General features: G+C 30.8%; 1 protein-coding gene across 4 annotated transcripts in view; it reads left to right on the top strand.

Annotated features, from left to right (window-relative positions):
• Positions 1-25,926, top strand: part of mTor (serine/threonine-protein kinase Tor) — a 216,081-nt gene that overhangs the window by 82,752 nt on the left and 107,403 nt on the right. For all 4 annotated transcript variants that reach the window (XM_075364225.1, XM_075364232.1, XM_075364239.1 and 1 more), the window contains exons 16-20: positions 7,718-7,854; positions 16,659-16,856; positions 19,106-19,273; positions 21,663-21,854; positions 22,302-22,478. In XM_075364225.1, the coding sequence (XP_075220340.1) occupies positions 7,718-7,854; positions 16,659-16,856; positions 19,106-19,273; positions 21,663-21,854; positions 22,302-22,478 (872 nt within the window). The remainder of the gene's footprint in view (positions 1-7,717; positions 7,855-16,658; positions 16,857-19,105; positions 19,274-21,662; positions 21,855-22,301; positions 22,479-25,926) is intronic.

Genomic DNA, 25,926 nt, shown 5'->3' with positions numbered 1-25,926 from the left:
GAGTTGCAAAATGATGTCCTTTTAAGACATGTTTCAGTTTCGGGAAATCAGGTGAATAAGACTCAAATCAGGTGAATCGGGGGGTTGAGGAACCATAGGAATGTGTTTTGAGGTAAAAAATTCGCTGATGGAAATGGTAGTGTGACATGGGGCATTGTCATGATGCATCCACTTGTCTGCAATGTCTGGTCTCATGCAAATCACTTTTCCTTTTAAGGACACCTTTGTAAAACACTTGGTTGACAGTTTGTACTGGAGGAAAAAATTCTTTATGCACGATATCCCTACTGTCAAAAAAGCAAATCAGCATGGTTTCGATTTGCTCATTTGACATTTTTTTGTTCGAGATGATGGAGTGGCCACTCTTTGCTTTGCCGCTTTGTTTCAGGATTGTACTCAAATATCAAGGATTCATCACCTATGATCACATGATTGAAGAATTCTTGGTCATTGTCAATCCTCTCAAGAAGATAAACGCACATGATTCTTCGATTGTACTTCTGTTCTGTTGTGAGATTTTTCGGCACCAATTTTGCACAATCCTTTCGCATGTCCAAATCGTCTTATCAAAATTTGATGTATGGTGAAAGTGTTTAAATTTAAAAGTTCACTCATCATCCTTATTGTTAAACGACGGTCTGATCTCACAAGAACCCTCACACGCTCAACGTTTTTTGTCAGATTTTGAAGTTGAAGGTCTCCCTGAGTGAGGTTCATCTTCACTGTGTTCTCGGCCTTCCAAAAATATTGGCGAAAACTTGTGCTCTTGATAAGCAATGTTCCCCGTAGGCCTATTTCAACTTTTCAAAGGTCACACTCGCGGATTCCCCAAGTTTAACACAAACCTGGTTTACACAACGTTGCTCTAAATTCCGATGCTCCATTTTCGTAACACACAACAAAAACAAAACTTCACTGATGGCACTGTCAAAAATAATGTGTTGGTGGAATGGAGTTGAAACTCATACGGAGCATGTGGAAGGGATGAACAAACCAGTCTAGTACAGACTGGTAGACACAGCGTTGCCAGATTGCTCACAGTGTTACTAATCTCATTACTTTTCTCACACACCTCTTATCTCAGTTCTTAGGTTTTGTGAGATGTGAATGTGATTGGGACAGATAAATCAAAGAATATTTTTGTTTTGCAAATTAATACCTGGTCTTGCAACAGGACAATATCTTTTGGATGTTTTTTTATGATTCTACTGAAAGCTATAACTTAGAATGAACAAAATGTATGGCAGTATTTAGTGATGGTACAAAGATGATAACAGGAAAGAACACAGTGGATTTCTGAAAAAAATTAAAAGATTCTTATATCAAGGGCGGAATGGGCACACTGCTTCTTTGCCACAGACATGCCCGTCACAAAAAATATGCCGGAAAGTCTCAAACATATTCTTTGTAAAGCTGTAAAAATGATTCATTTTATTAAAAGTAAACCATTACAGAATAGACTGTTTTTTGCTAAACTATGTGATTAAATAGGCAAAAAAAAATTTCTTCTTTTCCGTACACAAATCAGATGGTTATTGTGGAGGAAAAGTAAAATTTTAACCTGGTTGTTGGAATTGCAAAATGAATTAAAATATTTTTCCAGGATAAAAACTACCATTCCCAATGTTTTTACAAAATAATGATTATATGTTGCTATTGGCTTACTTAGTTGATGTATTTTCAAATTTAAATGACAAATTTAAATGTGAATTTACATGGGTGAGGTAAAAACATTTTATTAATGACAGATAAAGTTGTTCATGCTTTCATTAAGAAGCTTGATATTTGGATTATTCACATTCAAAGCAGAGATTTTGATATGTCTAGTCTCACTTCCAGTTGTATTGAGGGAAATTTGAATGAACACACTATTATTCACTACACCACAATTTGGATAGCATGAAAATGCAAATTCGCGTGAGCTGAAAATTCAGTTGATGGAGCATTTCCTGGAAGATAAAAAAAATTTCTTGAAAAGATTGTTACTGAATCCATTTAATGAAAATCTTGCAGCTGCTAAGTTACCAATTGATATTGACAACCAGCACATCAAAATTATAAAACGCTAAAACTGCAATTCACATCAGAAGATTTAGATTCATTTTAGCTTGCTTGTTGAAGTGAATATTGAAATTTAGTCACAGAAGCATTGAAAATATTAATCCTTTTTGCCATGTCTTACCAGTATGAAAAGGGTTTTTTGTCTATGGTTTTGCTAAAAACTAAATATAGGAATCATCTTTTATCACTTAAAAACAATCTGCTGTTGTGTGTTATGGAGAAACTTTTAAATAAAAAAGAAATGCAGCATCTCATTATTTTATTTTATTTACTTTAAGTATACATATACTTATAAATGTAAGTAAAATCTTTATAATAAATTTTTTTTTCTCATAAAATGATTTCATTATTGTTTATATCTAAAGTTGTAGGCTAATTTCATGATCACTCTTTCATATCACCATGCCTCTGTGGGGGTTGCGACTCCCAGCTTGAGAAACGCTGGAAATAGAAATGTACAAGGATTTTACACCTTTATAAAATGTTTTAATATACTAACTCTCAGTATAGGGACCCTTCAACAGCTCTTTATTAATTAATTGATCCCAGTTTGTTGATGAAACTTAACGCAGATTTGAGGTAAGTAGATAATGTTTGTGAAAAGAATGTTATCTCAAAAGAAACACTTTTCATCATATATGAAGTATCTTTTGAATAACATTGTGTGAATCATGCTACTGAATTAATACTGATGAATATAAAAAAAAATGTCTACTGTTGAGAGTATTATTTTAAATTGTGATAGAGAAATATTTAAAAAGTATTACTTAAAATAATTCTGTATTATTTTTTAAAAATAATATAGAGGCTATATGATTAAATTTGTATATGTATAAATTGGCAAATAAATTAATTTTGACTTGCTGGATTCAAATCTACTTATACTGACACATTTTGTAAGATTTTTATGCAAAATTCTAACGTAGACTGAAATAAAATGTTCAGCATTTTAAAAAATTTAGGGTTCAAGAATAATGATAGAAGAATAATTGCTAACATTTATAGGAATCAAACTTAAAATTACAAAGTAATGGGGAGTAATATCTCCATTACTTTTTAATTTTTACATAGATCGAGTAGTTAATGATGTTAAAAACAGTTTAGATCCATAGTAAAGTGAAAAGATAAAAGATGCTATGATTTGCTGATGATATAGTAATTTTAGCTAAGAGTAAAAAAGATTTAGAAGAAACAATGAATGGATGAAGTCTTATGCAAGAACTACCACATGAAAATAAACAAGAACAAAAAAAAAGTAATGAAATGTAGTAAAAATAAAGTTGTTAGACCACTCAATATAAAAATATAATGAGAAAAGACTATGGAGGTAGAAGAATTTTGTTATTTGGGAAGTAGTGTTCAAATAACTATGACTTAAATGCACCTTTCATTGTTTTAAATTTATGAACTGGATAGTTTGGTAGTCTGTTGAAAATGTGTTTATTTTGTGAAGAATTTAACACATATTTATGTTGATTATTATATATTTACACAGGATATTGTTTACATTTTATATTAGATTATGTTTTGTTTAAGTAGTGTACATGTAATTCATTATGTGTTTATTATTAGAATAATACATTTATATTTATTAAGAGTAAAGTTACTGTTTCAGTGTATAAATTAGACTAACAATACAATAAGAAAAAGGTAATTTATAATAAAAACAACTGTTGAACTTGTCAACTGAAAATAAGAAATCTTATGTACTCTTATGAGATAAAAAGAATAGACAGAGACAAGTTAGTTTACCATCAAATAAAGAGGAAGCAAAACATGATACTGAACAGTAGAATTACTAAAGATGGACGAAACAGGAGCTATATAAAATGCTGAATAGCAATGGTGAAATGAGCTTTCAGTCAGAAATATAATTTGCTTGCATCAAAAATTATTCTAAACATCTGGAAAACTTTTTTGAAAGTATATGTTGGGAGCATAGCTTTATATGGAAGTGAAACTTGGATGATTGGAGTACTTGAGGAAAAATATTAGAAGCTATTGAAATGTGGTGCTGTAGGAGACTGTTAAAAATCAGATTGATGTATAGTTAAAGGAAGAGGTGTTGTAGGAAAATTGATGAAGAAAGAAGTATTTAGAAAAATATAGCTGAAAGAAGAAAAAAGACTTATAGGCCACACATTAAGGCATTCTGGAATTGTCCCTTTGGTATTGGAGGGACAAGTAGTTGGGAAAAATTGTGCCGACAGGCAATGTTTGTAATATGTAAAACAAATTTTTAGGCATGTAGGAGAACATATCTAAGTAGGGGGTATACCGAAATGAAACGACTGGCACTAGATAGATGAATCAAACCAATCAAATGATAGAAGACAAAAAAAAAATGCATAATGAAATTGAATGTATTGATGATTTTTGTTTCACATTACTTATTTTTCACATTAAAAAAATGTGTGAATATTATTCAGATACTGAACATTAAAATAAACCATAAAGATAAAAAATTCTTTAAACATATGTTATAAATGATTTTCTTTTTTCTTTCAAAGTAAACAAAATATTTGTTTACTTAGTTTAATATTTGTTTAATTAGTAGTTCTGATGATATCATAATTTTTGCTAATAGTATTTAGCCATTATGGAATAGTTCCACTGATCCTTGCAATCTACTTTCCATCTTTTTTATGTTGTAGTGAATATGAGGGTCCAATAAATATAACTTTAAGCACATGTTACTTAACAGTTCCTATAACGTTTCAAGCCTTTTTTACTGCCTGTTCGTTATGTTTTACCCGAAAACATTTTATTCATATCCTTCAATGAGTCTTAAGCATGGAGTGCAAATTGATTATAATGTTTCTAAATGCAGCATCCTTGGGAACCGTAAGTTTCTGGGCCATTAAAAAATACTTTTCTTTATTTTTGCTTTAGTCAACTATCAGAATTTCTTAACTAGTTCTTGGTAGTAAGAGCCACTTTTGTCCAAAACCTTGCAAGTTGATTCATTATTAATTGTATATGTACTCATTTCAATAGTTATTTTATTCATATTTGGGGTTTCTAAGTGCTTTAGATTTCTTTGTTCGGCCTGAACAGTTCCCCTTACTTTGTGAAAACTTTTTTAAATTATTGTTGTGAATTCTGTGTGAATAAAACTAAGATTTAGAAACTAAAAGATAATAGTGATTTTTTTCAGTTTTGACTAAATACCCAAAAGACATTCCAAATAATTTTATTTAGAGTGACTGAAAGACTGCAGTCTCATCTTCAAAGTCTAGTAAAGAATTTGCATTATTTTTCTGTACTTTATTAAAACCAGATATTTTGCTGATGTAGTGAAGCAGTCATTGTAATGATTTTGTTGTTAATACCAATCTTCATGGGTGAACGAATCCCTTTATGAATAAAGTTTTTGTATAAGATTTTTATATGATATGTGGAGCCTTGTCTTTTCTTGATCTAATTTTATTTTAAATTATGCCAAATACAAACTCATGATGAAAGTGGTGATGTTGCTTTGTTGTGCATGTGCAAATATACAAGGGTAAATTAAATGTAAACTGGAAGTTTTTTTTAATAATTTATTGAAGGATAATAAAAATACATACAATATTTTTCTAAATCATTTCCTCTTTTGGAAACGCACGTTTCCAGAGGATAGGTACCTTTTTAATCCCACTATCATAAAATGAAGGTGGGCGTGACATCAACCAATTGCACACGAACGCTTCAACAGCAGCATTGTCTTCAAATTTTTGTCCTCCAAGTACTTCTTTTAGTGGCCCAAACAAATGATAATCACAGGGTGGTAAGTCTGGACTGTATGGAAGGTGCTCCAGTTTAGTCCAGAATAAGGATGCAATTGTTTCTTGAGCTTGAGTGCTGTTGTGAAGCAGAATGATGTCTCAGATTGGAAATTGATGTCTATTTTGACCATATGCGAATTTTACTTCTAAAAGTTGGCAGTAGTACACAGAATTCACTGTACAACATTCATGGAGAAAATCACCAAGAAAAATTCCTTTGAAATTTGCCCTTTGTATGGTGATGAACCATGATCTTTATTTTCAACTAGTTCTTTTCCTTCTTAAAACTGCTTGTATCAATCATACACTTTAGTCTTTTAAGTGTGTTGTCCCATAACCCATAGAGTTGGTCTAGTGAGAATGCGTCTTCCCAAATCAGCTGAGTTGGATGTCGAGTGTTCCAGCTGTCATGTCCTAGTTACTTTTATACGGATTTGAATACTAGATCGTGGATACTGGTGTTCTTTGGTGGTTGGGTTTCAATTAATCACAACATCTCAGGAATGGTCGAACTGAGACTGTACAAGACTACAGTTCATTTAGATTCACACATATCATCCTCATTTATTCTTTGAAGTAATACCTGAACAGTAATTTCTGGAGGCTAAACAGGAAAAGAAAGAAAGTGTGTTGTCCCTGAACTGTGCCTGAAGTCTTCTCAAAATTTTAGATAGTTTCTCACACTCTGCTGTGAGAAATTTAATAATAATACATTGCGCAATGTATGATAATACCTCCTCTCTGACATTGTGATGACTAGAAAAAAGTAGTGAGCTGGCTTTCTAAGAGTGGGATCCCCTCCACGCATCTCTATAAACAACACCGAGAAGCCATGCCCCTCTTCATTGGCCATGTGTCAACGACAAAAAAAAATTCCGGTTTATATTTGATTCACCCTCAGGTAATAATACTGTTCTAATTGTTCAAAACCTATCTTTGATTCTTCATTTGAACTTAGCATTTTAATAATACACAATAGCCAAATGAAACTTGTAGGAAATAAAGTGTATTAGTGGTGAATGAGGTTTTGTAAATAACTGTTGTTAACTTTACAGGTTAACAGTGTTAGAGTAGAAGAATAGGTACCTATTGTTCTTAGAAAAGAAAATTTGATTTCTAAGTTGTCTCTTTTACAAACAAACGGTAATAGGATGAGAATGGAGCAGTAATCTAGTTGAGAAATTAACCCCTACCTCAGTATAACAATAAAACAACAAAACATAAAAGTGTACACAGTTGTAGTTTAATACTACTATCCGGTATGCGCATACTTTTATTGCTGAAAGTGCATGTTGGCAACAATATTCAAAATATAGATGTTTCAAAATCTGTTCTTGATATGAAAATTAACAGTACATATGGAATTACGGAATTTTATTCAACTAATTACATTCAACAATTTTATGCAGAAAAATCTGAGAACTGTGGACTACATTTTATGATTTAAAATAATTATTAAAAATTGTCTCTTGTGATTGTGGTATATTGTAGTTTTATTGAAATTTATTTTTATCTTTTTATTTATTTTTATTATTTTATCAAGAAAATTATTTTTGTCTTTGTTAAAACTGGTTACCTTTTATTCATGTGTGTTTTTTATAGAAATGTGGGTATTGTATTATGAAATTGGATATGGTGGTTTTTTTTATTATTTATTTATAAAAAACAACAACTGGTCAATCCCCAGTAACAGTTACTGCTATTTGATAATAAATTCCATTACATTTGAAAAATGGCATGCCTGACTGGGTCTTGAATCCAAAATCTTTGAATGAAAGGTAGAGTTGTTACCCTTTGCTTTGGGGATTGCAATGTATTGCAATGTCTTTTGTTTTATTTGATTTTTTAACTAAAGATGTAATTTAATGCATCAGTTTATTGACTTGCAGAATTAACCACTAGTGAGATGTTGGTAAACATGAGTACATCAACGTTAGAAGAATATTATCCAGCTGTGGCTATTGGTACATTGATAAGGATTATACGGGACCCAAAACTATCGCAACATCATACTATGGTTGTACAGGTAATATTTATACAAATTATTCTTTATAAAAAATGAATCATGGTTGAGCATTATTGAATTATGTGTGCCATCAGTGTATTATGGCTTAATTTGATACAGGATGTTGCAATTTGTACAGTTGGTTTTGTGTGATACAGCGCCTAACACTTCCGCACAAATCTTGTAAGTATTGTTTTTGAAGAATATCATGTAATTAGTGATGTGTGTAACCGCATTGATGTCTACAACTTTTTTCATCTGTATTCAAGAATTAAAATATTTAAATATTATAATGATTTCAAAATAAAGCATACATTTTTATATATTGTCAAAGTTTTGATGTAGCACATCATAAAAAATAAAATAAACATAATATTCAGATAGCCAGAAAGCTTCTTAACTCCTTTTCTGGTTTTGCAGAGAAGTGAGAATGAATGTATAAATTCAATAGTACTATTACATTTTCTGTTTTTAATTCAATTTTTGTAATTTTTAATTACTGGTGTGGTCTTCTGTATATCCTGGCAAAAAATATAGGAGTAGAGGTACTGATTTTTTAACTAAATGTTTGCGATCATCAACTGATGATGACTTTCTTCTCAATTTCCCTAGTTCCCCCTATATATCTGTTTTTTTATGACTGCCATTTCATAATTTTTTTATTTTTATTGCTTTCATGTCTTTTTTCATTCATCTGCAATTGTTTTGTCTTCTTCTTCATCTACATTAGTGGAGTGTGATTTTCGTAATCTGCCTTCCTTTAATTATGCAAAATATATGTCATTTGCTTTATACAAGGGCAAGTAAAAAATTGTTTGCACATTCATTTATTTACACAAAGGTTCAACAAGTACTTCATTTTTCTACATAGTCATCTCTCTTGTCAATGTACTTAGTCCAGTGGTCCACAAACTTTTATATTCCTTCCAAGAAGGGTTTCGGTTGGTCATGAAGCCATATTTACACTGCTTCCTGCATGTTTAAGTTTATGGAAAACTGATGACCTCTCAAAGCATCCTTGAGTGGCTCAAATAGATGGAGGAAGCAAGATCTGGATTGTAGGGAGGGTGTTCCAGAACCTCAAAATTCAACTTGTTAATGATTTGAATAGTGTAGCGAGCCATGTATGGTTGGGCATTGTATTGCTATACTTTCTTCGACAATAGCTGTATGGAAGCTGAGCTGTTCGTAGATGATTTGATGGGCAGAAACATGACATATTCAAAGAAGACACTACTTTGTCCATGGTAACTTACCTATTTGCCAGAAACATCTCTTGAACTTGCTGAATCTCCTCTGTGGTGGAAATTTACAGGTTTCATTTTTCACTCATCTGCCCAGATTTAAACTTCCCAATCCACAAAAAAAAAAAAAAACACATTTATGTGATAAAGCAGTGTCCCTGTGTTGTAATAAAAGTCTACAATGAATTTCAGCCCCTTTACTTCCTCCGGCCAGAGAAATCAGATCACTGCTCTTTGTTCCTCCTTAGCAGAGTGGATATGTTTACAGTCTCACAGCCGGAAGGTAATTGATGGGATCAAGATCAGATTTCACAGACATGACTGTAGTCATACCATCTCTAAACATGCACACGAAGAAGGCACTGTGACATTCTTGAAGGTGTGTTATGGCAAAAGTGTAGGTAATTCTTGACTCAGCCTTGTATATAATCTACTTAGTTTGTTATACCTAACAAAATCTTTTCTTTGAATAACAGTTTTATTCACTTAATCATTAAGATTTTTTCTTTGTTCTTAAAAGTTCAGACATTTCGAATTTACTTTACTAGTTACACTTTCTTTTCAAAGTGATCATATTGATTCAACAATTTCTTTATGAAGATCTTTGATTTGTTGTGAATCTCTTTGTTGTTGTCATGCATTATTATTAGAGTATCCAATATTATAAGTTTTGAATTCTTTATTTGTAGTTTTGAGCCAATTCTAATTGGGATCTGTAATTCTTAAAGATCATAAATAATTGAATAATTTAAAAAAAAAAAAAATTTCCAGTGATTCTGTTGTGGGGCTTGTGTTTAATCGAATTATGGTATAATCCAACCTGTTTTTATTTTATAATGAATGTTCTTTTATAATTTTGTTTAAAGATTTGTCTAGTTTTTAAATTAAAAAAAAAAAAAAATACTAGCAGTAACATAAAAATATTAGCTTGTAAATAATTTATTTTTTTTAATTAATTTTATTGTATCAGACATTTCTTCATTATTACATAAATCTCACCATAATAGAGGCATGCATGACAGTAGGTGCCATTTTTTGTTCAGACTTAAGCCACATGACTTACCATAAACCTAATCCACCTGTCAATTCTGAAATCCACAGCCAATTTTGGAATTGCTTTTTTGATATCATTTTTTAATATTATGGTAGTAAGAAAGGAACATCTTCAGTTCAGTCAAAGGCAAATTGCTTGGCACTATCTTGAATTTTAACTTTTTGTACAGTAATTATAGTTTATTGAGCCTTAGTATTATGAAAATATTCATTAAGTTGTTTAAAATTCTAAAGTTTTTAATCAATCAGATTAGGGGTAGAGGATGTTCAATGTTATTTCATTATATTGAGCATTATTGCCTCTTATCTCAAAGATGTATTGGCCAAAAAAGTTGAAAATTGTCACAAATATTTGGTTATATATATAAATATATACATGTATATATCTTTAAGAAAATTCAAATAATTCATCAACATACTGACCACTGTGCCAAGTAACTTCAAATAACAACAAAATAACCATCAAACACAGTAACAGAACCTAAAAAACTAATACCGAAAGACAACTTTCATGACCTTGAAAACATTGTTGGTGGATAGATAAACCTGATGTCATGTTTCACGTCAGATTTGGCATGATTTCATTTATCCAGCCTTGTTAATTTGCAAAAAGAAGCAGACAAATGCTCATTTTTGTTTGGTGAAGTTACAGAAGCATTTCATATTTACTGAATGCATTTTTTAAATAATGCTATTATTTAAAAAAAACTTTTTAACACAGATGCATATTATCAGACAAGATTTTTTATTTTTGTTAATTACAGAAATTTTTGTTGTTTTATGTTTTCAAAGTACTTAAATTTTATATAGCAGATGTTGCTATTTTGTGTTCATTTGTCATTTTATGTGTTTAACAGGGTAAATTATTACCTACTAAGTCTACATGATTACATTTTCTTTTTTTCAAATGTGCTATTACTGTATACCGTGTACTTCAAAATGAATATTATTGGGGTTTTAAGCTATGTAATATTTCTCAAGTTTAACGTGTGATGATTAATTATATATAAAATGAAAGAACTAAAAGTTTTAGCTGTGCACAAGCTTATAAACTGTTCCCTTTACCTTCTGCTTGAAGGTGCTAGTAGCAAAGATGGTGACCTCCCAACAGAAAGTGTATTGTGTTTAGTTTGCAAAGTGTGAATCTGTAATTACCATTCAGTGTGCGTTCTGTTTGAAGTTCTGTTGTGATCTCCGAGTGACAATCATTTTCAAATGGTATAAACAATTTGAATCACTGTCTGTGTTTGTAAAGGGAAGACTACTGGACGATGGAGTGGGTCCAGAGAAAATGCTGAACGTGTAAGAGAGTCTTTTGTGCATAATCCTAGGAAATTGTTAGGAAGGCTAGCTGTGAATTGCAATTCCATTGACGTCTGTGTGGAGCGTTTTAAGAAAACACTTACAACTGCCTCCATACGTTTACAGCTGTTAGAAGTTCTAAAGTCTACAGATTATGGTTTGTGTGCTAGCTTTGCAAAAGAAATGATGCACCATGACAACACAGTTTTTCTTTATAATATCAGATTCTATGACAAATCAACATTTTATGTTAACGGAAAAGTAAACACTCGTAATATGCGTTTTTGGAATCAGAAAATCTTCATGAAATATTGCAGTGTGAACAAGACTCCCCAAAACTGAATGTTTTATGTTACTGTATCCCGATGATAAGTTTACGGGCTGTTCTTTTTTCAGAAACAAGTGTCTGGAATTAACGATTTTGATATGTTACAACTATGGCTCTTTCCTCAACTGCAATATGAACCACAGAACTTTATTTGGCAACAAGATGGTGCCCCTCCTCACTGGCATAACGCTGTACGTGATTGATTGAATGAAATTCTCCCCAATCGCTGGATTGGTTGCCAGAGACCAGATGATGGCTTGTTTGCTGTAGCCTCCATGTTTGCTTGATCTGATTCCGTGTGATTTTTCTTTTCTTTGGCGGTTTATAAAGGATCAAGTGTATATGCCACCATTACCAACTGACCTACCTGACTTGAGACATAGATTGAAGCAGCTGTTGCATCAGTTACTCCAGACTTGCTGATAAAAGTATGGGATGAACTCTCCTATTGGCTGGATGTGTGTTGTGTGATGCTCACATTGATCACGTATAGGAAAAACTGTTGTGAATTGCTTTTCATTTCATGTATAATTAATTTTTCAATCTAAGTAAAACTTAATAGATATTACATAACTTTAAAACCGTGATATTCATTTTGAAACACGTGGTATTATGTTTATGAAACTTTTATATTAATTTTTACTTTCGTGGCATGATAGCTGTAGATTTATGCTGCAAGGAGGAAAGTTTGGTAATCAGTCAAAAAATTGGATTTGGGTTTTTTTTTTATATTTCTTTATGTTTCATAACTCAAGGATCTCAAAAAACAAAAAAAGTAGAGAGTAGTGATTGTATGTATGTGTTGCTGTGTTTGATGCTTAATAACTTTTGACTGGATAAACAGATTTTGATGAAGTTTTGTAGAGATTTGTGAATGTAGGACAGTTTGTTGATAAATTTTGGGGTCAATATCTCTAGGGGGTGGGGTAAGTAGTTTTTGGGGTCAATTTTCTCAAAATTTTGCAAAGGGAATTTTACCATATATTAAGATTAAAAAAAATTACCCCAAAATTCTCCCCATTCCCCTAGAATTGACAAAAGTTATCTGTTTATTTGTTGCACATTTTAAACCAAGTTTTTTCTTCTCCTAAGCATTGTAGATAGACGGAATACCTGTAAAATTACTGCGCAGTGCAGGTGAGGAAGCGATAGATAGATTATACAAACTGGTGTGTAATATTTATGAAAAAGGGGAATTTCCGTCAGACTTCAAAAATAGTGTTATTGTAATGATACCAAAGAAAGCAGGGGCAGATAAATGTGAAGAATACAGAACAATTAGTTTAACTAGTAATGCATCAAAAATCTTAACTAGAATTCTATACAGAAGAATTGAGAGGAGAGTGGAGGAAGTGTTAGGAGAAGACCAATTTGGTTTCAGGAAAAGTATAGGGACAAGGGAAGCAATTTTAGGCCTCAGATTAATAGTAGAAGGAAGATTAAAGAAAAACAAACCAACATACTTGGCCGTTATAGACCTAGAAAAGGCATTTGATAACATAGACTGGAATAAAATGTTCAGCATTTAAAAAAAATTAGGATTCAAATACAGAGATAGAAGAACAATTGCTAACATTTACAGGAACCAAACAGCAACAGTAATAATTGAAGAACATAAGAAAGAAGCCGTAATAAGAAAAGGAGTCCGACAAGGATGTTCCCTATCCCCATTACTTTTTAATCTTTACATGGAACTAGCAGTTAATGATGTTAAAGAACAATTTAGATTCATAGTAACAGTACAAGGTAAAAAGATAAAGATGCTACGATTTGCTGATGATATAGTAATTCTAGCTGAGAGTAAAAAGGATTTAGAAGAAACAATGAATGGCACGGATGAAGTCCTACGCAAGAACTATCGCATGAAAATAAACAAGAACAAAACAAAAGTAATGAAAATGTAGTAGAAATAATAAAGATGAACCACTGAATGTGAAAATAGGAGGAGAAAAGATAATGGAGGTAGAAGAATTTTGTTATTTGGAAAGTAGAATTACTAAAGATTTCCTTCCTTCCTTCTACTATTAATCTGAAGCCTAAAATTGCTTCCCTTGTTCCTATACTTATCCTGAAACCAAATTGGTCTTCTCCTAACACTTCCTCCACTCTCCTCTCAATTCTTCTGTATAGAATTCTAGTTAAGATTTTTGATGCATGACTAGTTAAACTAATTGTTCTGTATTCTTTACATTTATCTGCCCCTGCTTTCTTTGGTATCATGACTATAACACTTTTTTGAAGTCTGATGGAACTTCCCCTTTTTCATAAATATTACACACCAGTTTGTATAATCAATCGCTTCCTCACCTGGCACTGCACAGTAATTCAGGTATTAAGGTATTTCCTCTATTTCAGGTGCCTTTCTGTCATTCAAATCTTTTAATGCTCTCTTAAATTCAGATCTCAGGATTGTTTATCCCATTTCATCCTCTTCAACTTCCTCTTTTTCCTCTATAACACCATTTTCCAATTCATTTCTTCTGTATAACTCTTCAATATATTCCGCCAACCTATCGACTTTACCTTTCGTATTATAAATCGGTATACCATCTTTGTTTAACACATTATTATATTTTAATTTATGTACCCCAAAATTTTCCTTAATTTTCCTCTATGCTCCATCTATTTTACCAATGTTCGTTTCTCTTTCCACTTCTGAACACTTTTCTTTAATCCACTCTTCTTTTTCTAGTTTGCACTTCCTGTTTATAGTATTTCTTAATTGTTGATAGTTCCTTTTACTTTCTTCATCACTAGCATTCTTATATTTTCTACATTCATCCATCAGCTGCAATATATCGTCTGAAACCCAAGGTTTTCTACCAGTTCTCTTTGTTGCATCTAAGTTCGCTTCTGCTGATTTAAGAATTTCCTTTTTAACATTCTCCCATTTTTCTACATTTTCTACCTTATCCTTTTTACTCAGACCTCTTGCGATGTCCTCCTCAAAAATCTTTACCTCCTCTTCCTCATGTTTCTTTAAATTCCACCGATTTATCTGACACTTTTTCTTCAGGTTTTTAAACCCCAATCTACATTTCATTATCATCAAATTATGGTCGCTATCAATGTCTGCTCTAGGGTAAGTTTTGCATTCAACGAGTTGATTTCTAAATCTTTGCTTAACCATGATATAATCTATCTGATAACTTGCAGTATCGCCTAACTTTTTCCAAGTGTATATTCTTCTATTATGATTTTTAAATTGGGTGTTGGCAATTACTAAATTATACTTCATGCAAAACTCTATAAGTCGGTCCCCTCTTTCATTCCTTTTGCCCAGCCCGTATCCACCCACTATATTTCCTTCCTTGCCTTTTCCAATGCTTGCATTCCAATCTCCAACTATTATTAAATTTTCATCTCCTTTTACGTGCTTAATTGCTTCATCAATTTCTTTGTATACACACTCTACCTCATCATCATCATGGGCGCTTGTAGGCATGTAGGTGTTAACAATTGTTGTCGGTTTACGGTTTAGGTTTTGTTTTTATCCTTATTACAATGATTCTATCGCTATGCATTTTGAAATACTCTACTCTCTTCCCCATCTTCTTCATTATGAAACCTACTCCTGCCTGCCCGTTACTTGAAGCTGAGTTAATTATTCTAAAATCACCTGACGAAATGTCGCCTTCCTCTTCCCACTGAACCTCACTAATTCCTACTACATCTACATTTATCCTATCCATTTCCCTTTTTAAATTTTCTAACCTACCAACCTTTTTTAAACTTCTAACATTCCACGTTCAACTCGTAGAACGTTATTTTTTAATTTTCTGGTGACCCCTTCCTTAGTAGTCCCCACCCGGAGATATAAGAATGGGGGACTAGTTTACCTCCGGAATATTTTACCAAGGAAGGCGCCTGCATCATTGCTATATGAAAATGCAGAGAGCTTATTTTCTTAGAAAAAAAGCAGCTGTAGTTTTCCATTACTTTCAGCTGCGCAGTACTCAGAGGACTGAGTGGTTGATATGGCCATTTAAGTCATCCTGACTTACACCCTTAACAACTACTGAAAGAGCTGCTGCCCTCTTTCAGGAATCATTTCTTAGTCTGATTCTCAACAGATACATCTCCGATATGGTTGCACCTTCGGTCCAGCTACTCTGTATCACTGAGCACTCAAGCCCCCTCACCAATGGCAAGGTCTCATGATTCATAGAGGGGGATTATAGCAAAATCTCATCATAATTCACTCCCCCCACACAAGAAAAGAAATATTGGGCAAATTTTTCATGTATCATTTTTCTACTGTACAAGAATAAATAATGAATGCTGGGAAAGTATTACAACTTTGTTACCAGTTCTTTTTCATTTCATTTACCTTATGTTAAAGGTGATTTATAAGAGGTTCTGTAGTTTTATTAAAAAAAATATTTTATGTTAAATAACTTCACTGTTTTATATTAGAAAAAGATGAGATATTACATTTAAAAATCTTTTGTTCAGTCCACTATATTTACAATCTCTTACATTATGAGTGTAGCAGAATCTAGAAATGCCATTATTCTGTTGAATTCATGCTTAAATGCATTAGTATTTATGACAAACTTATGAAAATGATAATAGTAGTAGAAATTTATAATGCAACTTAATATAAATTTGATAATTAGTTTTGTGTGATGGATCTAAAAATTAAAAAAATTCTAAAATGGTTTTTTATTTGAATTAAGAAATTTAAAATAATCAAAAAATTTTGATCAAAAAGTTCTAATTATTTACAAATGACTCTTTGAGCCAGTACTACAGGGTTTTTACAATATTGGTGAGTAAGTGTGTAATACAACAGATAGATAGTATGTTTAAAAAATTATATTATTAGTTTTAATTGTTTTACTATTTTCCATTTTTATTTATGTTTATTAATTATTATTATTACTTTTTTATTTCAGGCTGTGGTGTTCATTTTCAAGTCTCTTGGTATTAAATGTGTTCCCTATATACCTCAAGTTATGCCCAGTTTATTAAATGTAATTAGAACTGCTGATATAAATTTTAGGGAATTTCTTTTTCAACAGTTAGCAGTGCTAATTGCCATTGTGAAACAACATATCCGCAATTATCTTGATGATATTTTTAAGTTAATTAAAGTAAGTTATATTATTTTACTGGACATTATAATTTTATGTGTATTTATATCAATATTAAACTTCTATGATAATCTTTTACTATTGTACACACATTGATTTTTAGTTAAAAATTATTTATGTGTAATGAAGTTTTAAGTTCCCATTGTACTCTCCATCATCTTGGTCAGTAAAATTGTAAATCAAGCATTGTAATCAGTAAATTCTCTTTCATGTAATTCAACAGAAGAGTTAATGAAGATTCAACCTTTGCAACATTGTCATTATGAAAATTAACGTTATTGAAACCGCCTGTTAGGTCATATGAACATTACTTTTAATGACATCTGTTGAACCCATTTTTATTACCTTCTGGATTCATAAAACTAAAATCAATTCGTAACAGCAGTTTTTCTGTCTTCAGATGTAAATTTTACTTACAGATTTTTGGTCTTTACTATCTTTATTCTTATTTTGTTTAAATTCATGTCTATACTGGCATAGATGTTCACCTGATTTCCTGTAGACACCTAAAGAGAGTTTATATCCTCATATTTTTTCTAATGACCGTTTGTGGCATTGTAACTGTGGAATAGCACTTTTGATTTCTTTTTCATAAGATATCAAATGAACCAACTTGATTACGTCAATGAGATTACATGTATGATGAGTTGAAATCCAAAGTGTCTTCTTTGAAACTTATTTGTTGAGTATCAAATAAAAAATGTTTCAAAAGAGGGTATGTGTATGTTTACATGTGCATATATGTACATAGTAACAAAATAGAAGAAAAAATTAAATGTTTAGTTTAATGAGAATTTTAACGAAAATAATATAAATTTGAAGAGTTAACAAATTTTAAAAACAATGAAAAAAGTTCATATAAACTGAATCTGTTACATCCTAAAAAAAGAAACAGGTTAAAACTGGTTGCTGAGAAAAATAAATTAATATGGTGTGTTAGATTATTTATTATAATAGATAAAATAATTGTGTTTCATGAATATAGTATTTTATTTAGTTATGTTTTTACCAATCTTATGAGCTTATGACAGCATAAAATTGACATGTTTTGATATGAAGAAAATCTATAAAAAATATATATAGCCCATCTGAAATAATGTAATTTTACACTCTTCTTATTTTGCAATAAATATTTATTTTATTCTGTTGTCGAATTGTTGACATATAAATGGAGCTGGCAGCACTCATGTTTTTAGCCAATGTCATCTGCCTTGTTATAAACACAATGCAAATTCTTTTCAATATTTTGAATACCAATTCAAAGTTGGCATTTTATAAATAACATTTATGTCATTTTATTTTGTAAATGACATTTTATAAACAGAATTCCAAGTCTTTTTAATATTTTTAATACCAATACCATATTTGACTTTTTATTTTTTAAGAAGTCAAACATTGTTTAAAGATGTAAAGAAACGTTAAGATTTTATTGAGGTTAAATTATACTATTATTAATTTTTTTTTATTAAAAATATATTCAAGTGAAAATATGGCTAAAAAATATTTGGCTAATATAGGCACCAAATCTTTTGGCATATTTTTGGAATTCTATGTATATTAAGTTTGAATTAGGGACAAAATCAAATCACCATGAAAGTTTGTTTAAAAGTGGCTAATCTTGTTTATTATCAGGAGTGATGTCTGAACAGATAATGAACTTTAATTTGTATTGGTTATTTCAAATTGATCCTCATTAGGATTAGGTTTTTTAAGCATGGGACAGTTGTATATATTGTACAAATATATGAAATTGAACCTACCAACAATTCATCTGAGTTCTCTTTTCTAGCACTTTCGGTCATTTGACCATCCTCAGGGAAAGTTATTCTTCATTTTCAGATCATTAAAATTAAATTATGCAGAATGTAAGTTTATAAAATGTTAAAATCATTATCATTATGTAATAATATAAAATATGTAATAATCATTATATAAGAAGGTCGCAGTACTGCGACCTTCTTACATAACAGATATGACTAACTTCATACTGTGATGACCAGTTTTTGTGATTTTAACATTTTATAAATTTATATTCTACATAATTTAATTTTAATGATCTAAAATTGAAGAATAACTTAAATTTATATGAAGAATAAAATAAATATTAAGGAATGTTGAATTGTTATTTCAATTTTGTTTCTAAATTTAATATTTTATACTCTTAAAAGAAACAGTTTCATCTCAGTACTTATTATTAAATTAAAAATTTCAGTTTTATCTTTTTATTATTATTTCTTTTTTTTTTTTAGGAATTTTGGACTATCAACAGCCCTTTACAGAGCACTTTAATATTATTGGTAGAACATATTGCAGTGGCTTTAGGTGCTGAATTTAAAGTCTATTTACCAGAATTAATGCCACAGATACTCAGAGTACTTACTCATGATACCAGCAAAGACAGAATGGTTACAGTAAAGGTAAATTTTGTTTTTATTATACATTTTAAAAAAATGATTAAATTTATTTCAAAGAATAATTTGTAAGATTTAGTACAGCTAAATAGTATGTAACATTTTTATTGATTTTGAGGCTGACTGAGACAATATTTTACAGAGTTTGGTATGTTTTATACTATGAGGATTTAAACTGCTATAAGTTTCCCTTTACTGTTAATGTTCAGGATGGAAATTAATTAATGTGTTTTTCATTTTGTTTAGTGATCCTCTAATATATCCCACATATAATTGCCATGTACAGTTAATCGCATCTTTTTTGTAATGATGTTATTTGGCATTACAGTGTACATATAAAAATCATTTAGTCTAATGTTCATACTTAGTTTTTCTTCTAATTAAATAGGATCCATTTAAACTCTTTCCTGGATCTCAATCAGTTTGTTGTATACAAGTTGTCACTTGAGAAAATGGATGTATTAAGAAATACATTCTACTATTATAAATATAAGTAATAGTATTAGTTTGTAGTCTGGAAATGCTTTATTTTTCAAAGCTGTCCACCAAATGGTTGTAAAGTTATTCTCAGTAAAGTCAGCCTAAAGTAATTGTAAATTTAATTTACAGTGCAGAATTTTCTTGGGAAGAATCTGCATTTTTAAGAATAATTTCACTTGAAGGCTAAAAAGTTGAAGTGAAAAGTCACTTCATTAGTTCAATTGTCACTTTAATGGTGGCCATAAACAACTAATGTTTAGCACATACTGGTTTCTTCTCTAGATTTAGTCGGTCTCAATTTGTAGCAAGGATTTAGTCTTATTTTACCTACCATTTTATTTTCTTTGTTATAATGTATGTTTGCAATCTTCAAGATTACAATAATAATAGAAAAGTCTAATTTCTTTATTCTAACAGATGGAGGGTGTTTGTAATGCCAGGTTGAAGGTGAGAGGTTTGAACACATGAAAATTAGTCATCAGTACATTTTTTCTCCCACTAGCGTATATACTTAAAACATTCAGAATATAGGGGGTTGGCAAAATGAAGAAATAAGACATCTAGTAACAGCCATAGAACTCAAAATTTCTGACAGCTGCTAAAGTTTATCTCAAAATGAATGTACAAATGTTAAGATATATTCAAATTAATTATGAACAGTAAGGAAAATTTCTGGGGAGGTCCAGTTATGCGAGGGCAGTTTGAAAGTAATTTCAAATTTGTTATTAAAAAAAACCCTAATTGATAAGAAGAACAATTTATTACATACATCTATAGTTACATCTTTTAGCTGCTTTTGTATATAATTGCGTCCAAATTAAGGCACTTGTCATATCTGTAAACAAGTTTTTGAATACTCTTGTCATAAAACGCTGCATCGCTAACCATTTCTTCATTTTCAGGGAAAGTTGATAATCACTGGGAGCCAAATCAGGGTATGGAAGATGGTTAAAGAACTCCGATTTGAAACTGTTGATTTGGCATTGATTGCATACTGCAGTATGTGGACAAGTGTAATTATGAAGAAAAACAATGCCTGAACTCTGCATTCTGTGTTTGTTTTATATGGCCCTTCACAATTTCATACAGCACTGTTTGAGATAAGTGAGGGAAAATTCAGATTATTCTGTTACCGTGAATCGATGATTTTCTCAAATTTTCACATTGACATTGCAGCAGGGTCATCTGTGACAATTGAGGGTCGACCACTTCTTTTACTGTTTGACCTGAATGTTTGTTTGACCTTCCTGAACATATGGCACCATTGTCTTACCACACTGACACTCATGATTTACTCTCCATGTATACTGTACAAACTACATGATGAATTTCAGCAGCTGACAAGGTTTTATGCGTGAAGGAAATGGATGGTGGCATGCACTTCACAGTTGGCAGAAGTTTCTCTGAAAGCAGCCATTTTGATTGACAATTTTATTGGAACAAACAAGTGGGTGTTATTTTCAATAACACTACTAGAACCACACTGAACTGGGCTATTCAACTGTACAAAGATAGAATTGCTACTTCCACTGCTTTGCACAATACTGAGGACTGTAAGCTAATTTCTGAATAGCCCTTGTAAAATAATCATGATTTTAAGAATTTTTCATTTGATGTTTGTTTGTTATTTAAAAGTATTGCTAAAAGTAAGAAAAATTAGTGCAAGTGGTTGTACACACTCTTAATGCGTACTTGCATTCTGACTTTAATTGTATTTATCCTTTACTAATGCCTAATGGAATTATTTAAAATTAAATGGCTGCTGATAGATAATCGATTAGACGTTAGTATCACACAAACAAGATCTCTTTATTTTGTGTGATTGTTTTTTGACATTTTTTAATTAATGAAACAGCTATTACTAATATTATTTTTTGTTATCTTGTAATTATGAACATCCACTGTTTTTTTTCAGTTACTTGGTGCGCTACAGAAGTTTGGAAGTAATCTTGATGAGTACCTTCATTTGGTCCTTCCACCTATTGTGCGGTTATTTGATGCTGCAGATTGTCCAGTATCAGTATGTCGTGTTGCTATGGAAACTATTGATCATTTGTCAGACACTCTTGATTTTACTGACTTTGCATCTCGAATTATTCATCCTTTGGTAAAAAAATTAAAATTATTAAATCATTGTAAATTAATTTTTCATTTTTTATTTTTAAGTTTCTTGGTAAGATAAGAAATATTGTTATCTTTAAAAAAGAGATTTTTATAAATATTGATTATTGTTTATATTCATGCAAATATATGTGTACATACACTTAGATATATATCTGCATACTACTTAGATGTGGATGAGTAACCATATGTACATGTGATGGTTGTAAAATTGGTTGTGATTTTATTACATAAAAAAAAAACTTCCAAAACTTGTTAATTACTGAATTTAATTATGGACTACTCCACTAATTATTTTGTTCAGTGTTAGCTTGAATTGTTTTTTTTATTTGTAGATTTTTTTTCAGAACTATTCATTTAACCAATTTCTAAATAAAATAAAATGATTAGTTTTTACTGAAATTATTTTATTAAACTATTTTATTTGTTATAGGTGCGTAGCATTGACACTAATTCTGACGTCCGATCAACTGCCATGGATACACTTTGTGCAATGGTTATTCAATTAGGTCGCAAGTATCGTATATTCGTTCCATTGGTTGGAAAAGTTATACAGAAGCATCGGATAGCTTGTCCACAATATGAAATGTTAACTACAAAGATCCTGACAGTAAGTATTATTTTTTATTTTCATTTTATTGAATAGTACGTTTAATTTTTTTTTTGTGGAATAAAACTTTAAGTTTTGGATATTTCTAATAAAAGAAATTAATTAAAATTTCAATTATTTCTTATTGTGGTTGCCATCCGGTCCAATCAGTCTTTATTACTTTGGGATAGTGTTAAATCTCTTTTAGATGCTGTTGAGGCTTTTCCATTATTGTGATTTAGTTAAAGGATTTGATGGTATATCTGTTGTTGAATAAACTTCTATGTTATTTTCTGGGATGAAGGTATGCAGACTAGATAACTTAACAAATGTTCCTCTTATTATTTTAAAAGGTAGCTAAAAGTGAATAAAAACACTGAGAGCCCACACTTGAGGTTGTGAGATACATATTTATTAAAAATACGTACCCCCTTTTTAGTCCTTTGATGCGTTACTTTTCTGCATTATTTTATGGAGAAGGTCTTCAGCCATAGCTTTTTCATCTTTGATTGTGGGTCATACTTATGTGAGGTGTTGATATCCATTACAGAGAGACAGTTGACAGTTGTGAAGTACCACAAGATCAGTATTATTGACTTTCTTTTTAGTGTATCATATGATTTGCTTTCTTTATTCTTTAAACTCTGCATACTGTATTGATTAAGTATATAGGTTGATAAGTTAGATTGTCTATGAGTATAAATTTGGTAGGTTGTCAAGCCATCATAACTTCTTTTAGCAAGGATAAGGCACAGGCTTCAAGTTTTTGTAGCGATATCATCAAGAAAAAAAAAAAGCAACAGAATAGTAATCTATATATAGTACAAGAGCACTCAATTACTCTTTTCATTCACTGATTTTTTTCTCTAAATGTACTAATGGTACAGTTGTTATGAATTGAAAGCTGAACAATAAAATTCCTGTTCTATTAGCTATGTGGATGTTATTATGTTTAATTAGTAGTTCTTTTTTTTTTTTTTTTTGTTACAAAATGTACTTTTTCTATTCTTAATTGCTTAGTAAGATCATTTCTTATACACCTTGATATCTTGTTTTGTGATAGCAGTAATTTATTAGAAATCTTTTTGAGTTTTTATTTGCAATATACAGGATGTGCAAACCCTAAATAATACATATACAGATGTGCAAAAAAAAAATATTGGGATTTTAAAGCTATTAGATTTCTCTTTAATTTGACTTTCAGTAATTAATCACAAACAAAATTAAAGTGTAACTCAAGTGTTTAATGAACACCTTTCATTACAGGCCTACATTAAACTGGTAGGAGATTTTGTCCCATATTTTAACCAACATGTTAAGAATAATGGAAGCGACAGCTGCTTCAGTCCTGTGTCTCAAATTGGGTAGATTAGTAGGTACCAGAAGCACATAACAAGATCTGTATAAAACTCCAAAGAAAAATTCACACTGGGTAATATTGGGTGATACGGCACCCAAGCCTTGGCAACCAAGCATTGGCAAACAAGCTTGGTTTTCAGGTCTATACCAATTGATGTAGTGGTTGTAGAAAACATCATTCAACTAATCCTGTACAGAGTTATGTCAGTGAGAGGGCACACCATTTTATTGCCAAATAAAACTTTCTGGTTCATTTTGCAGTTGAGGAAAACACCATGTATGCAGCATAACCAAATTAACTAAGCATTAATTAATTAAGCAACTTCTGTTATAATAAAAAACAGGGGGAAAATTTCAATTGGGATATTGTACAGAAAACATTTAATTTTAGTTATAAACCTTTTTTGTTGTATAAGAGTTCATGGAGATTTTCTGACCCCCAGATACAGATATTATGTTTGTTAACTTTTCCACTAAGGTGAAATGTTGACTTATCACTAAACACAATATGATTAAAAAGCCATCATCTTCATGCTGCAACATTTTGCAAAGTAGGCATGCACAGCATTGTCAGTATGTTTGAAAGCCTCGAAACAGCTGTAAACTGTATGGATGCATATGTGCTTCCATAAAATACTCCACACTGTCATCACCAGCATTGCTAGTTTGCAACTGGTCTTACTAACATTTTGTTTTGGACTATGCAAGAAAAATTCATTCCCTTTCATGACATTTTCTTCAGACACCCTTGCTTGTCTTGTATTTCCTTTACATAGACATCCAGTCATTTCAAACTGATTATGTCATTGACAAATGTTATACTTGGAGGATCACAATTAAACTTTCTACGGTATGCACATTGAATTGTAACTACAGATTGATATTTAACAAATTGCAGTACATAGAAGTTTTTCTGTTCAGCAATTGCCAACATTGCTAGTGGTGCTGTCAAATGAAAAGATAGGAAAACAATTTACTGCTATGCTTGCAACTAAAACTGTCTTTTTTGATAAAAAACTTTGTTTTTGTAATTCTAGCCGTAAATCAACATTTACAACTCATCCAAAGATATAAAAAAAAAATTAAAACTCGTATGTTTTTTGACCCCAGTTGTTCTGATAAAAATTATTTACACATATTACATAACTTTCTAGTGTAAATTAAAACTCTCGTTTTAAACATTTAGATTAATCTCATTTAGACACTATAAAGTACAATTGCTGTGTAAATTAATATAAAATATTATGTGAATATAATATTAAATAATTTTTTTTTCTCTGATCTAAGTGCAGAATACAGCAAAAATTAATTTTCTATTATTTTGTTATTTTTTTAATTGTGGTTATTTGTTCTTTTTTGTGCGATCCTTCAGAGTTTTTAGATTTTATTTAAATTCGTTGTAATAATTACAAAATTCCTCATAAGAAAAGAGCTATACATTTAGTCTGATTTATGTTTGGAGGGAGATTTTACTTCTGCTATGCCCTGTAATTGTAAATTGACTAATTATTGATCTATAAAGGAAAACAAAAAAAGTGTGGGTATATATTTTCATTTTTCTACATAGGGGTGTTCAATGGCGATTTTTTTGTTTTTTTTCCACAACCTGAGAAGTCTGCATGTGTTCAAAGTAATAGTTAGTTCTTTACACCTTTGTTAGTTTAATATAAAGTTAATTTGTAATAAAAGTAAGGAAGAAATATTCTCTTTTCATATACAAAAAAGTTGAATAAGGAAGTAAAGCTGAGAAATTGTTTGCAGAATGGAACTTTCTGAATTCAGTTAAACAAATATGCAATGGAATGCATGAATTGTGGTGTAGCAGAATGGCAACCAAGAGTAAGTACCAGAGTTTAATGGGGAAACATCTATCACTTTCCACAGCGAAGAAATTTAGTCACATTTTTGGCCAATTTTTTTTTAATTTCACAATTAAATACAAAAATTGGGAGTAAGGACACACCTGCTTTAAGCTTCTGCAAAAACTGAAGCTGAAAATCAAGTCCAAGTGGTAAACTTTCAAAACACATGAGTTTGCTTGAAGGCAGTGCTTAACTTCATGCATCTTTCAGGAACCAATACACTTTTCATGGACACCTTTACACATTTC

This window comes from Lycorma delicatula, chromosome 1, assembly GCF_047948215.1.
Source record: "Lycorma delicatula isolate Av1 chromosome 1, ASM4794821v1, whole genome shotgun sequence".
Lineage (NCBI taxonomy): Eukaryota > Metazoa > Arthropoda > Insecta > Hemiptera > Fulgoridae > Lycorma > Lycorma delicatula.
Note: the sequence above shows the minus strand (reverse complement) of the source record. Positions and strands in the feature narration are given on the sequence as shown.